At 44.9% G+C, this 15,819-nt stretch overlaps 1 protein-coding gene across 4 annotated transcripts in view; it reads right to left on the bottom strand.

Annotated features, from left to right (window-relative positions):
* Nucleotides 1-15,819, bottom strand: part of FBXW11 (F-box and WD repeat domain containing 11) — a 57,509-nt gene that overhangs the window by 20,965 nt on the left and 20,725 nt on the right. For all 4 annotated transcript variants that reach the window (XM_066560105.1, XM_066560107.1, XM_066560106.1 and 1 more), the window contains 2 exons: nucleotides 3,053-3,115; nucleotides 1,803-2,028 (listed from right to left, as the gene is read on the bottom strand). In XM_066560105.1, coding sequence (XP_066416202.1) covers nucleotides 1,803-2,028; nucleotides 3,053-3,115 — 289 coding nt within the window. The remainder of the gene's footprint in view (nucleotides 1-1,802; nucleotides 2,029-3,052; nucleotides 3,116-15,819) is intronic.

The raw sequence follows: 15,819 nt of genomic DNA, 5'->3' as shown, positions 1-15,819 counted from the left end.
GAGTCTTTACAGTTTAACAGAAAATGGTGAAAAAGAGCTGTTGTTGATTAGAGGGAGCAGCTGAAGGTTTGGTTGAATTTCAATAATAAATTCAAACAATTAAAATTCACAGGGATTTCAAAGGTCTGCGTATAAATATCACTTTGTGTGAAAATGAAATCCAAATGTGGGATTGTCAACTCTCTAAATGTGATCAACATTAGATACAAAACAGTCACTTAGATCAGGAAACACGCCAGTTACCACTCTGTCACTGAAAACAATTCCATCTAACTCTTCTTCCATTTTTCCTACAGTCTCACAGGTGTAAAATTGGTCAGGACAGAGAGCAAAAACTACTCCTATTTACAACAAAAGAATTTGACTTCAAGACAAGCAAAGCCATCTTTTAAAAAGGCATCATTGAATATCCTGAATTGGAAGGGACCCACAAGGATCATCAACTCCAACTCCTGGCCCTGCACAGAATGACCCCAGAAATCCCTCCATGTGCCTGAGAGTGGTACTCCAGCTCTCCTTTAATGTGACTGCAGCCCAACACAGGATTGATTTCAACCAGCTGGGATTAAGTTCCTGGGTAAATTCAGACAGATGTTCTTCGCACGCCACAGCACCTTCAAGGAAGGCTGAACATGGGAACAATTCCCAGTATTTACATTGGGGACAAGCAACAGAAGTTGTAAAGATGTATTTTGGTATATACAAATGTGGTGTAAACAAGTGTCACCTTACAAAGCTCCCAACATTTTCTTAGGCAGAAATATATAAAATGAAAGATCTGTATAATTCTCTATCAGCCCTGAGGTATAAAAGCAAACAAAACAGAATTTTAATTGAAGATCAAACTTGCACATGAAGGGTCTGGAGAGTCAGTCCTAGGAGGAGCAGCTGATTTGCAGTTTCAGGATTTAGCTTTTAGGCTTTGCATGGCCTCTTCCACCCTCAGTGTTCAGAACTGTCCTGGCATTCCTGGGATAACCCCACAGACTGCTCACACACTGCAGGGTGAAGCTGTGCCAGTGGGCTGCCAGGGGCACACAGAACACACTGACCACTTACCCAGGCTGATTTCCCACTCTGCAAACAATGTCCACACTTTTCCCTTTCCAAGAATCATATGAATCACTGCCCCTAGCAGCAAGAATCCAGAGATACAATTTCTTCCAAAAACTTATTGAGAAAACCACGCCTTTACCAGATTACAACCTAGAGATTCTGTATATCCACTATTGCTGCTCTGTGCTTTTGTGAAAAAAATCACTGAGCAAGTGTAAAAACAGATTTCATATCTGAACATATCCACACAGGCTGACACTTGTGGGTGTCAGAAGAGGTTGTGAGTAACTGAAAGGAGGAGTCAGGGCTGGGCAACACAGTAAAAATCCACAAGTGTTTTTGCTCTCAGGTCAGCAACAAGAGTAGACAAACTAGATGCACTCATCTAAGCAGAAACTCAGAACAACACTAAAATGTAAGAATTCCTAAACTAAAATGCCTCTGCAGTAGCAGTTTCTGTAAGAAAAAAGAGTTCAGACCAAAGCTTGCAGATACACAACTTTTGTGACAACTCAGTTCCAGTTCCAGCACAAATCCTTTGGGCTACACCAGTCCGACTATTTTAACGTGGAACAACACTGGCATCCAGTGGCCAACCCAATTAATCACAGAAGGGATTCAGCACCCTGCTGCCCCTCTCTGCAGCAGGAAGCAGCGCTGGCTCTCTAAGGGACAATGGGAATGCAGAGATGTCCCCAAGGGGCTGCACAGCCCAGAGCAGTCCCTGCTCTGTGCCCTGCGTTTACCTGGCAGCGCAGTGATGAAGTCCCGCTGTAACATGGGCTTCAGGTAGGAGTTAATATGTCCATGCTGATAGTGACACATCCGGGAAATGAGGTGTTCCACAAATTCCACTTGATCTGATTCAGACCACTGGTCAAAATATTTTATACACAAGTCTTTTTCCTTTTCGTAATTTCCTTCCGATGGTCTTTTTCTTGAGACAATCACAGATGAAGTTCCATTACTTATCTGGGGTTGGAAAAGGAACATTATTTATATGTTAGTGTATATTTAAATATTGAGATTTATATATAAGCTATAGGAACAGCTTAATAAAATCTCTCTCAAGGAAGAACATGTAAGAAGATGCAAAGAAATAATCAAAACTAAATTTTAAAACACATTCTTCAAGAAATGAGTTACATCAGATGAATTTCAAAGACTTTTTAAAGTCTTTCATAGCCTTTGCTCCCAAAATTATTACTTACACTGAAAATCTTGAATTCCTCCCTTACATCTCTTACCACTTAAACCCCACGGATGTAGTTGTTTTTAGAACTACCTTTCCCAGCTCAAAGCAGTGGTTTCTAGGCACATTGCAGTTTGTCTCCACAAATGTTCTGCTCAGATTCTGGTGGTTAAAATAAGAACTCAAGACCCTCATGTCAGTGTTGCACTGGTTGTCCTCAAATAAAAACTGAGAATCAAGGGCTTGGTTTGTTTTTGCTCCTGTCAATGTTTGGGACATGTACATGAACACCTCATTAAAATCCCAGGAGCTTCAGCTCCACATCAGGATGGCCCAGAACACCCCAGCAGGAGCCACTGCTAATTACTGAGCACAGCTCAGAGTGATGCCAGCTCCTCTGAGCCCCTCAGGAGCCAAGGGGCTGCTGGGGAGCAATTGGCAGCTCCAAAATATTCCCAAACTTCTTCAAAGCAAACAGGTTGTGAGTCCTTGCCATGTTGAACTTCTCATTCTAAACAACACAGTCACATGCTCAGAAATATAAATTAACTTTATTCCCAAGGATGCTTTGACAGAGCATTGTCCTTCCAAGGTCAGCACAAACCACAGAATCTGAGCAAAAATGATAATTTCTTGAGGATTATCCACCGGCATCATCCTTCACTTGAAGGCTGAGCTAATTTTAGGAGGATACAGCCAACGACATCCAAGGATGATTATGCAGACCCAAGATTTGGCCATTTCTCAAAAGCAGGAACATATAAAATCCTGGCACCTCTCCTTCTACATCCATGTTAGTCCTACCTGCCACAAGGTATTTTTCTTTGGAGACTCATCTTCATTCTGATCCTCCATTACTGACGTGTTCTGGAAAAAAAAGAACAAATATTACTTCAGCTTTTTACTCTGTGACAATTTCTTGCTCTACAAGCATTACGAAAAAGCAAATCAATTGAATAAATAAAATTCATTTTCCCAGTGAATGGAATTCTCAAAGACTTCTGGCCACAAAACCTGAGTATTATAAATAAATTCCCCTTTTAACTGACATGTTTATCAATTCCATTTACTGTAAAGATAACTCCCCAACCCCGCTTCAATTTCCTTTGACAGGTTTTCATGCAGCCTTTCAACGCTTTTCTCACTGGGAAATAAATTCACTTTCATCCTACTCAAGCCAAAGCAATTAAACCTGTCAATGTATTCAACCAGCACTTTCTGCCAAAGTTAAATTGCATACAGCTAGGCAAAAAAAAAAAAAAAAATCACTATACACTACTTACATGCAACAGAATATGCTTTTTTCCCAGGTCTAGGAATAGTGATCATTCTCTGCAGAACATCTCTGCAATTCACTGCCCAGGCTGTGTCTACAACCCTTGGCAGTCACCCCTGCCTTTATTGCATGCTCTCCCCACATCAGAATTGATCCTTACTATTGCTTTCCTCCCTTTCCTTCACCAATAAAAGATGGAAGCATTTCTACAAACCTGCAGCTGCAAATGTTTCTCTGAGCTCACCTGTCTCCCAAAGTAGTTGTGTCTTTTCTGCCCGTTGTTGATGAGCTGCTCCCTTTTGCTGTCCATGGCACACCCACCACCTCCTCCTCCCTGCCCCCAAGTCCCTCGTTCCCGGGCAGTTCCAGCTTCCCCCAGCCCTGCCCTCCCCATCCCCATCCCCATGGGACTGGCAGAGGGTTACCAGGACAAACTGAGTGTCCTCAAACACCTGTAATTATTTCAGCCTTCTTCCCTTCTGTCTCAACAGGAACAAGGAGCTCAGGTAAAACATACAATGAAGTAAGTCAAATAATTCCCTTACTCCTACCATCTTGGATTATGGATAACTCCTTAGAAACTACATCCACCCCCACTCAAAACACAATTCCATCTCAAAAGCATTCATCTCCTCCTCTTTCCTCCATAAGGATGTGCTGCACAAACTGAGAGAATCTGGCAAATGAGCAGTGTCCTGCCTACAGCAACGCTCCCTCCCCTGCCCAGCTGCCTTGGCTCAAGCCTACCCTGAGCCCTCTCTGAAGGTGTGGAAAACACGTGGCACATGGGCTTTGGATGACAGGATAAAAACTGTGCCCACAGGTGATGGAAAGACTCAACTGCCTGGTCATGACACACATGGCAGTGACATGTACAAGCCCAGGAGGTGGCTGGAGGGGAATCCAGGAAGGAATAAAGGCAGGAGATGTTTGGGGTGCCTCTACAAAAACATGGATTTTAGTGTTTCTGGACACCCACAGAACAGACAGCCACACCTTTCATAGTTTTTGAAGCCACAGTCTCGGCAGGGCCATCCCAGTTATTTACAAGTCCTAACCAGCCCCTCTCACTGGGGCACAAACCAGTGCAAGGGTTGCTCCTCCCCAGGAGGGAACACACAGCAGCCCCTCACTGACTGGGACCTTGCCAGCCCACACCAGTTACACCATTCTGGAAAGCAAACATGCCACCAGGGAGCTATGGAGGGTGTCTTTGATTTTATTTTATTTCAATATGAATATGTAAAAACACTCATTAGTGTGATTATATGTTGTTAACTGTGCATCCAATTAGTGTGTCCTTAAACGAGTAAGGAACATCTCATGTCCTTTGGCAGCTGAAGGCTAAATAAACCCATGGATCCTGGGAGCTACAAACAAGAACACTGAGAATATCAAACAGGTGGCTTGGGTTAGCAAATTCAGCAGAAATCCCACATTTTATCCATCTATGCCCTAACTTTCCTTCGGCAGGCTATGGTGGGTCTCTGCCATTGCATTTCTCCCTTTATCAGAAAATATCTGAGATCTTTGCTAGCTTTCCCAGGGATGGAGACTAAGAACTGCCTCCTAAACATGATGTCATTCTGTAAACATCCAATAGAACTACAGCACAGCAGCACTGTGACACAGACTGCAGGGACACAAATGTCACCAAAACCATCAGATTTCCACACCAGCAGATTGAAAAGTGATTTTCCCTCTGTGCTGTGCCCCTACTCAATTCCACTGTGGCTCCACTGCTGCCCAGGGAAAGACCTGGGCAGCAGGCTGTGGGGAGAGGCTACAGCCTTGGAATCTCACAGGACCACAGAATCATTAAGGCTGGAAAGACCACAAGGACCATTGAGTGCCACGGAGTGCCACCTCCAGGTGTTCCCTGGACACCTCCAGGGATGGGGACTCCAAATGCACTGCTGCCCAGAGACACTCTCATGTCCTGTCACCATCTGAGCCATGACTGTGGGGGCAGATAACACAGCTTGATTTTTAGGCTGGAAATGAACATGGTAATCAGATATTTCACCAGGAAGTTGACAGCTGCATTCATTTAATGGCATCTACTACTACATCTACTCTTTTCCCACCCTGACTCATTCCACACTTTCTTACTGTATTTTAGAGCTTTTAAATCCTTCATCCTTTCCCTTTCTGCTCCCAAATACATATTTTGTTTTCCCTATTATATCGTCTCTTTCTAATAAACTCGCTCTGCTTCTCTCTTAAAGCACTTCATTTTGGGGTCATTCCCCCCATCACACACATCCCAATTCATACTCCAATCTCTCTCTCCAACACTTAAGCCTACTAATTGGAGACCAGGAGGTGATGGGTGGATCCTGCCCTGTTGGCTGGAAGAAGCAATTAGACAGCTCTGATCTGTCCTGTCCATTCCCAGCACTTGGTAGAAGAAGGATTTCAGAATTCCTGACAGATGGTGTCACCAGTCCTGGCTCCTGGGCTCCAGCCCTTGTGCAAGAACACTGATAGGCATCTCCAAGTGCAGCTCTTCCCTCCCCTCAGCAGCACCTCTGCTCACCCCACCCATCTCCACATACAGCCAGTTTCCCAGGTGGCTTTGAAGTGGCATCACCACGGAATTCACCCCAATTCCCCCAGCTCTGCTGCTGAACAACTCCAAGGCCTGATGGAAGCACTGACATCTCATCCCAGTATCCCAGCAAGGCTGAGCTGCCCCTGCAGACATTCTCCAGGCGTGATTCTGACCCCCACAAGAGCCTTGCAGCTTCTCACAGGGCAAGAGCTTCTAAATATTGTCAATTCATCTTGTTTATAGGTTCATTTCTTCCAGGAATTCTTGTGAAGTTGCTCATGGCTCTTGCAAAAGTAGAATGATTATTTCCAACCAGCTGTCATTCCTTAATTAGTCAGCCTGGAGTAAGTGCTCTCCATCCCTACTGGGAACAGCAGCAACAGCCAAGAGATAACAATGGGTCCAAGCTGGGATGTTTTGTTGCTGCCTCACAGTTGTTGAAACCCAACTGAATTGAGTTACACTGAGCAAAGCCCCAGCCTCTATTTCCACTGACTGTAACCAGAAATGGCAGTAAAATTCACACATTGCTCCACAAGCTGGGCAAGTTTAAAAGCTCATTTCCTGGAGATTTGTATCCCACATTCCTTGCTTAGTCCCACAGAAACTTCAGGCTTTCCTTAGTCTTTCTGCTCCACAATACCTCAAGTTTATGGGATTTCTATGGGGTGCAGAAAACTGTGGCAAAACCAGGTTCACAAGTTACTTGGAGAGAAAGAGGTTCTGACAAGCCTGATTACATCAAGCTAATTCCTTTTGGAGATCACGAAAAGCTTCCGAAATACAAAGAACCATGAACGATCCCCAAAGGCAAAGATATTGTAGGTATTCTAAAACTCCATAAATCACAGCTTCAATTCAGATCCTTGGATACCAGGCAGCAACTGATGTCTCAAGTACAGCAGTTCCACAGATCTGAGGTTGTGAGGGGCAAAAGCACTCCGTGTTTTCCTGCAGGTGAGTGGCACTGCAAGGCTCCCCTCCCTCAGAAGGAGCAGGAAAAGCTGCACCTTTTCCAGCAGAAATCCATCAAACCTGGGGAGGCTGCTCCAGATTTCCAGCAGGCTGCTCTTAGCCTGGGTTGCACTGGGCTCCAGGAGTTGGGAGTGCCTTGAGTCACTTAATTGCCTGGGCAGGAGAACAGCCAGGTGCAGCTTTGTTCTGCAGCCACTGTGAGCTCCAGTATCGGGAGAGCAATTATGGAAGTGATAGCAGGAAATCCTGGGAACTGGGGCAGGACACACGAGTTTCAGCACTGAGCAAGGCTCACAACACTGCTAAGTTTCTCTGATGATAATAAAGCTTTCCCTAACAAAGAAAGGATTCACAGGATACAGAGGATGGATGGACAAAACAAGACAACAGCTGTGCTGCCCTGAAAAAAAGAAGAGAGTCTTATATTTGAGCTTTAATCAAAGGGAAAGGAAGTAAGAACTTCTGTGTCTCACTGCCCTTGAAACTACACCAGTAATTCCCATCTCAGTTAAAGATTAAAGACCCAGCTAAGTCTTCAACAGTCTAACTTTTCACAAGATTCCCACTCTCTGGAAAAAAAACCACCAGGAAATTTCAGTTAAAGTTACAAAATAAGCAAAACGAATTAAAACAATTCAGCTAAACAGGTTCTGATGTCCTTTAACAAACCACATCTGACTTTGAAGAAGCTGAAGAACCAACACAAAATAACAAATACATACTTGGATACCTCAAACTCTGCAGGTGGAGTACACAGCACTGGAGCTTCAATCCCCTCCTGAACCCAGCTCTGCCACACAGGGACTGCCGGAGGTCCCAGCACGCATCTCCCAGGGCAAGTGAGGAATCTGCCATCCTCTGGGACAGCTGGAGCCAGCAGCAAGGGAGGAAGCTGGGCTGCCATCTGCACCAGCTAAAAGTGATGAGCACATGCCCCTCATGGCTTCCTGCTTTTAATAGAGCCAGAAACTGCCAAACGCTTCAGAGCATTTCCAAACGGAATGAGCATCTCCATGGGGAGAAATGGGCAGCATTTGCTAACCCAGGAACCTGCTAAACAAAGTTTATTAACAACATCTTCATATTTGATCAGGGATAAAAGGGGATTTTCCTCTTCTAACTATGGAGAGGCTCTTAGTAAAAATGTTCTGGAGCACAAATACGAAATTAAGTTGGAGAACCCCTAACCTAGACTGCACAACAAGGGAATGAACGTCTCTCACAGCAACGACCAAATCTCTCCCTTCTCACCCTCCTCAAGATCTGTCTGCGAAGAAATGCAAAAATCCTGATGTCCCCAAGTTCCATTGGCCTCCTTGGCCCCCAGGGACAGTTGGTTGTCCACCAAACATGAAGGTTTACACTGCTGACCATAGCCAGGTCTATATTTGATATCTGTATTAGTAATTGCTTGTTTCAGCTTAAACTAAACTATTTATGTAAGCACTGGGGATCTGCACGAATTAGGCTGAACATGCTTCAATTCTTACCTAGCTTGCTGCTCTCCCAGTTGCCAGGTTTAATTTTAGTGCAGCTATTGCTGGAAGTTCAGACAAAAATATACTTAAAATACTTAAAGAGTCTACCAAGAGCCAACAGCTGAAGGCAAAATTAGAAAAAAACCCTCGTAACTGAAAATAGGGCATCAATTTTTATTTGGCCTTTGACTAACCACCAAAAAGTTAAAAGGAAGACATGCTGAATTCAGCACCACAGTTCCCCAGTTTGTGTTTCAAGCTGCTACAAACTAAAGTTTGACGACAAGTTACAGATGGTAAGTTTTTAGGAGATACCTAATGCACTTCCATACCCTGGTTTGACACCTCTCAAGGGTTTGCTTTGCACGAGGTTTTGGCCAGAGCAACAAGTTTCCCAAAACTAGAATTGCTTGCTCTTACCCCTGCTCAAAGAGGGAAAACCTCAAGCCATTTCTCACCTACATGTTCCAGAACAGTAATTTCTGCAGGTTCCAAAGACCACAAGCAGTCACTAAGCAGATCATGCTGCTTAATCACCAATGCTTTGATGACTGGCAATTAGTACCACTATGTTAACTTTCTTTTGAGAGTATCAATCCTCACCCTAAACTCATTACAAATTAACTCGCTGATCTTGTGTGTGTGTGTGTATTTATATATATATTTTTATAAAACACATAAAACTGTGTATCTCTGAGTATTCAGTATATCTGACTTCACACGAAACTAATAAACTCATGTAAATAATCTCTCTCCATGTTCCTAGTCAGTTCTCCCTTCAGCTCCTGGAAGGCCAGAATTAGATCTCCTTGGAGCCTTCCCTTCTCCAGGCTGAACAATCCCAATTTCCTCAGCCTTTCCTCATGGGAGAAGTGTTCCATCCCCCCTCTGATCACCCTGGTGGCCCTCAGAAGTCAGGTCAGTGGGGGCAGTACCCAGAGTCACAGCACATTACTTGTTTTGAAACTGAAATTACACATGAAAATGCTCAGCAGCTCAGGATTACTTTTCTGATCCAGTTCCATGAAACACTCAGCAAGGACTCCAACTGCACCAGTGAGCCTTTGGTGATGGCACATCCTTTTACAGGCAGCTGTGTGCCCAAACTGCAGCCTGAGCCTGCCTGGCAGGGCAGGGTTTAATCCTTATCCCAGCCTGTGAAGGGCCACAGACGATGGAGAACTGTAGCAAGAAAACCACTCTGGGGCTTTTCCAACTTCTGAAATAACGTATTACACGTTTTCAGAAAGATTTACATCAAAAATATTCACCGACTGACTTAGTTAGTTCAGGGTAGGTCGTCATAAGAAACAAAACAATTGCACTTCTGTCCAAGTTCAGAGCTATTTTCCAGCATGCCTCCATTTCCACACAGCAGGCTGATGTCACCAGAAAAACAATGTAATTACTGCAATCCCAAGAGACATCCAGTGGGGGTTTGATTTGGTTTGGTTGGGTTTTAAATATGCAGTAACTGGTTAGGTCTTAAGGACAGCCTTACCTCAACAGGTACTGCAGGATCACATGAACAACACCTTCCTTGCAAGGACTGTTTCAAAGACACCCTAAACTCTCATTTAATGTTCTGAGTGTCTGGAGTAAAGAGTCAGTAACCCAAACCTGCCTGTGCCCATCCGTTGTATTTACAAGGACAATGAGCAGGGAATTGTGTAATTGTAGCAATTTGATGACTCATCCCTGCACCACTCCAGCACCAAAGCACGGCCTGCAAAACTGCACATGGTGCAAACCCTCGTGCTGGATGGAAACCAGAGCCCAAACACAGAAAAACCACTGTCTGTCCACCTGCCCCTCAGACAGAGAGTACCACTGAGGCAGGAGAAATGGCAAAAACAGCTGGCACTTCAGCCAGGGCTGGGGATTAAGGTGCCCACAAGCTCAGCTTGTGCTGCCAGGGGGAAATTTTCAATCAATAATAATCATCATCATCTCCCAGCTTGCACAAGAGCAGCCAGCAATAAGAGGAGCCATCAAGGCTCCCTGCAAAGCCTCACCTGAGGCTCACCTAGAGGAAAACTGGATTCATTTTCCCACCCCTGCCCAGCCCAACAGGAGCTTTAATTCCACCTTCAGCTTAGAGTGGTGTTTGTTTTCCAGGTGTCTCAGTTCATTCCTTTCACTGTCCAGTCCCTCAGCTTTCCTTGGCAGACACTGATGTGTGCAGGAATCCCAATCCATTCCTGGCAGAGCAGCAAATCTCAATACTCAAATGTGTATCAAAGCAGTCATCAAGCTTATCACTGATATCACTGATAACACTTGCAGTCACTTGCCTAAAACATCCCACAATTAACTTTCACTGCCCTACAGGCCAAATACTTCTAAAGACAAATCCTTTCTGCCTGTGAATAACTTTTGCTTAAAAGTAAAATGTTTAAACCAGAAACATGGCCCTGACAAAGGGGCTGTAGGAAGGTACATAGATGTCAGGAGGAAGGTATTGATTTGCTTTTTCAATTGATATTTTTAAATAAAGAAGTTACCACAAGTTCTCAGCTACAATTATTAGCAGTAGTTTGGCATTAATGGTTCATCTATTACATAAACTTATCTATTCACATAAACTTATTTAGGCAGAATCTGCACTTTCACTCTTAATCCATCCCAAAGCAGAACCGTTTTTCCTCTGTACTTTTAAAACTCAGGGCAAACTTCAAACCATGTCCCTTATACAGCAAACTCACTCAAAGTTCTGAAGGAAAAGCAGAGCTTAAGTTTTCAAAGCTTTGACTACACCATGTTACACACTTGTTCAGAATATCTGCACCTGTAACTGTATCAAAAGCCACTCTAAATAACTGGATTTTGTTAGACAGTTAGGAGGATTAGGTATGTCAAGCTTTTGGGATTTTTTTATATATATAATGAAAACATTAAGTCATATTTACTACCTTAGAAACTGTCTCAATGTCTAGTAAAAAAGTGATTTAGCTTTTATTTCCTGTATTAGAAAAGCATCCAAAAAAGAAAACTTGAAGGGAAAATACTGGCTTAAGATTATCATCACTTCTCTTCCTTTTAGAGCAGATGCAGAGAGACCTCTTCAGATCCACTCATCTCATCATTTACAGGACTTGTAAAAGGAAAACAAACTATTTAAAGTTGCATTTGACTGCTGACTGCTCAGATTAGCACATCTGACTGAGGGTTGAGCACAGAACAGCAGCTGAATTCCAGGGCTCCAGGAGCAGCCAAGACACTCCAGAGGCAGCTGATGCATCCCTGCAACACCAACTGCTCCATCAGCACTGCTGTTCACAGCCCAGAACCCGCCAATCCCCTCCTACAAGCTCTGCCATTCCCATGGAGCATCCTTCCCAAAACCCAGGGCCTGTATGGACACCTCCACACCATGGCAAGGCAAAATCAAATTCCAAAAGCTCCAGAAGTTGGACGTTTTTCTCTATGGGCCACATTCATGGGTAAACAAGGCAGAAGACAGCACTCTGCCCCACAGAATTGATAAAGGTTAACAGTATTCCATATTCAAGGTAGGATAAGTAACATCTGGGAAGCAAATTTCAAGCTAAGCTAGCAATTAGATCACTTCAAATTCATCAAAAATAAATTAGCCTCTGTTAAGATTAACTACACATTTGCAACTCGGCTGCCTGGTGCAAAGTTAAAATACTTCAAAGATTATTCCTGGTTTCCCAGAGGGAATTTAGATTCAGATCTCTCCTGCTGTTTCCATATCAAACTAAAGGGAGTTACCTCAAATTGTCAGCCCAAAGCACAACCCTCAGCACGAGGGGTTTGAAGAGCTGTGAGAGGGAGGGGACACTCAAAGGCCTCAGACACTGCAAAACTTTAAGCAGGTTTTGAACAGGCTTCTACACAAACTTTTACACTGAAAATTACACAAAGGTTACTCAAAGCCACTGGACAGTCTGAAATACTAAACCTGCAGTAAACCTCGACTATTCATCTTTTACAAAATAGATGGTATTTGCACACAAAAGAAATACAGAAAAAAGCAGCCACCACAATGAAAATTCAACACAACTGCAGCCAAGAACCAGTGAGCTACCCCAAGGAAGAATCCTGTCCTGTTGGAAGTTCAGTTGTTTCCTCCAGAGATGTAGAGCAGTGTATTCCAGACTTGGCAGCCCACAGAAATGGATCAATCTTCACAACTCCTCAGGAAATTCTAATCACTCACTAATTGCCTGAAACACAAGCTTTCATTTATGCACAAGTTCAGTGTGGGTTTGGAACTGCTGATATCCAAGCAATCCAGAACGTGGAGAAAATCTTATATCCATGAGGGCCGCAGCCTAACTGCAGCTAAATGAAAAGGCCTTCAGTAATACAAATTGTAAAAAAATACTCAAAATACTTTTTAAATATATCCACCCAGCCTTGCCTGGGGATAGTCAGACACTGCACTTGAGTGCTGATTTTATCTGGCTTTTCAAAGGCATGTGCAATTGCATAATTTAGATTTCACATGATTTATATAATGGATGGTAAATGTTCCTGACCTGGAAAGTCAGCACCCCTTCTCTCTCTACAACTTCAAGATCCAGTTGATGAATACAAAAGCACCTCACTGTGGGACTCAAGAGAAGAGGATTTGAGAACAGCACGAACAGTTGCCCCAGGTCTCAGGTTCCTGGATTGGGAAGATTATTTTCAATCCACACCACATCATCAGTGCCTGGTGTCACAGCACAGCTTCTTGTGTGAGAGAGATGGCAGAGCTGTGGCACAGGGCAAACCAAAGCCAGGACCAGCTGACACCTTGTGCACCCCAAAAACAGCCCTGTGCCCGTGGCAGTGTCAGCAGAATCCCTTCCCCAGGGCCTGGCCAGGATGGCAGAGGAAGGAAAGCTGCAGGCCCTCGCTTCTGAACCCAGGGACAGCCCCAGGAGTCCCAGCTCTGCTTCCTGGGGCAGACCCACAGTCTGAAGGGTCTTTGGGAAGGGTAACTCAGCAAGGCTGTAAGAGGATTTCACAGATACTTCAGGACAACACACAGCATTGCTCCTCGAGGGCAACAGCTTTACCTCAAACTTCTCAGGAATCCCAAAATCCACTTGGGAACAGTGGAAGACCATCCTGCACCACAAAGCCAAATCTTTCTGCAGTGAGGCTTTGCAAACAGGACCATTTTGCCACAGAAATATTACACAGAGGAGTAAAAAGCTCACTTTATAGTTCCTTTCTCTGCTGTAGCACTTCCTCCAGGCCTGCCAGGTGGGGATTGGTACAATTTGCTCAATCCCCTGCTGTGTCTACAGCCAGCTGTGCTACCCTTGACTCGCATGCCTCCCTTGTATTGTATTGATGCCTCCCTATGTATTTGGATTCTCCTGCCATAAGAAACCAACCACCTATGTAAAGACTCTTAAATGTGAGTCTTGAAGGCCCACAGAACATCTCATCAGATGCAAATCACAGAGGCTCAGGGAAAGCTGGGAATGGGCAGTGTGCTAAGCACCCAGGAGTCTGTCACTTGGAGAGGATAAGTGTCCTTCTGATGGAGACTCAGAGTGGCACCATCAGTATCAGCAAAACCATCAACACTGGTACTCACAGCTGCTGAATTCTCCTGAGCAAGGGACCCACCCTCCTGCCAGGGGGGTCTGATGAGGAGTCTGCAGTGCAAAGACACTGCACAAATGCCATATTTCAGCCTTGGTAGGAAATCTTTGATTATACATTTCTGCTTCCTAGAAAATTCCTCTGCGGGAAACAGACAAGACCTGCAAGGAAGAGGACTGTCACACACACACCCAGAACAGACTGCCTTGCATCTCCTCCTCTCCTTGGGCAGATTTCCCTCCCCCATCCCTCCCAGCACGAGCATGGCACTGCCAGAAGGCAGGCAGGGAGCAAGACACGTTTCCTAACACATTTCTTTCCACCTTAACAGGATCAGAGAAAGAAAAAATCCTCTCTTCCACACGAGGCTGAGAAAGCACCAACACAAGGCTGTGGCTAACAGCATCCCTTCTGCAGACACTTCAGCAGAGCCATCAGCAATAACAGCTCCTGCCCACCACTTGTGAAATCTCTCAGGCTTAGTGGGACTGTGTTGTGCTTTCTGAGGGACACAATTAATGTCTGACATTGCACTCATTGTTGTAGCTCTGAGCAACGGGCACTGGATTTGCCAGGGCACGATCCAGTACCTTGTGGTGATCCATGAATTCACCATGGAGAACCTGCCTCCACAGGGACATATCCTATCCAGTGTGGAGTGGACAGACTGGGATCTCTGAATGGAACAGGAGAGAAACACCAACAAAAAAGGCAGGCCAGCAAGTCACCCAAAGGAGTAAGGACTGGATCTCTAAGCTCCCATCACTTTTGCTGTGTTCAGAAGTCCCTTCTGCAGTGATGTACCTCAGAGGGACTCATTTCACCACTCCCACCTCATCTGGCTCATGAAGATCAGTGATTAAGTCAATTACTGACTTCTGAATACTGGCAGCTTCTGAAGAGAAGACCACAATGAGAGAACTCCCCACCAAGAGGAGCAGGCTCCTGAAAGGGGTCACTCTTCTGTTCGAGCACACTTGGCAGCTTGGGGATGAAGTGTATGACCTTTAGTGCTCTCCAAAAACCACTGAAAACAACAAAGTCCAAAAAAAGCACTCGTGTGTATCAGATTGTTTGTAGCAGCAAAACTCTTTCCCCACAAGCAGAAAGGTCAGTGCTTGGCAGCACCCAAATGGTGCCAGCCAGGGGAGGCCACCACAGGTGATCCCAACCTGCCATGAGGTTTCTCAGGCTGCTCCCCCCTCTTGCTGATCACAGGGAATACAGCTGGAATCCTCACCCCCTCTTGCTGATCACAGGGAATACAGCTGGAATCCTCACCCCCTCTTGCTGATCACAGGGAATACAGCTGGAATCCTCACCCCCTCTTGCTGATCACAGGGAATACAGCTGGAATCCTCACCCCCTCTTGCTGATCACAGGGAATACAGCTGGAATCCTCACCCCCTCTTGCTGATCACAGGGAATACAGCTGGAATCCTCACCCCCTCTTGCTGATCACAGGGAATACAGCTGGAATCCTCACCCCCTCTTGCTGATCACAGGGAATACAGCTGGAATCCTCACCCCTCTCTTGCTGATCACAGGGAATACAGCTGGAATCCTCACCCCCTCTTGCTGATCACAGGGAATACAGCTGGAATCCTCAGCAGGAGCCACAGCCAGCTCCAAGTGACAGATGCACGTCATGTCCCAGGCAAATCAGGAACCAAAACTCACAGATATTTACTTCATTTTGCTGGTTCTCACACATCAAGGA

The sequence above is a fragment of the Molothrus aeneus genome, chromosome 15 (assembly GCF_037042795.1).
Source record: "Molothrus aeneus isolate 106 chromosome 15, BPBGC_Maene_1.0, whole genome shotgun sequence".
Classification (NCBI taxonomy): Eukaryota; Metazoa; Chordata; class Aves; order Passeriformes; family Icteridae; genus Molothrus; species Molothrus aeneus.
The sequence above is the reverse complement of the archived record's forward strand: the minus strand, read 5'-3'. Positions and strand labels throughout refer to the sequence as shown.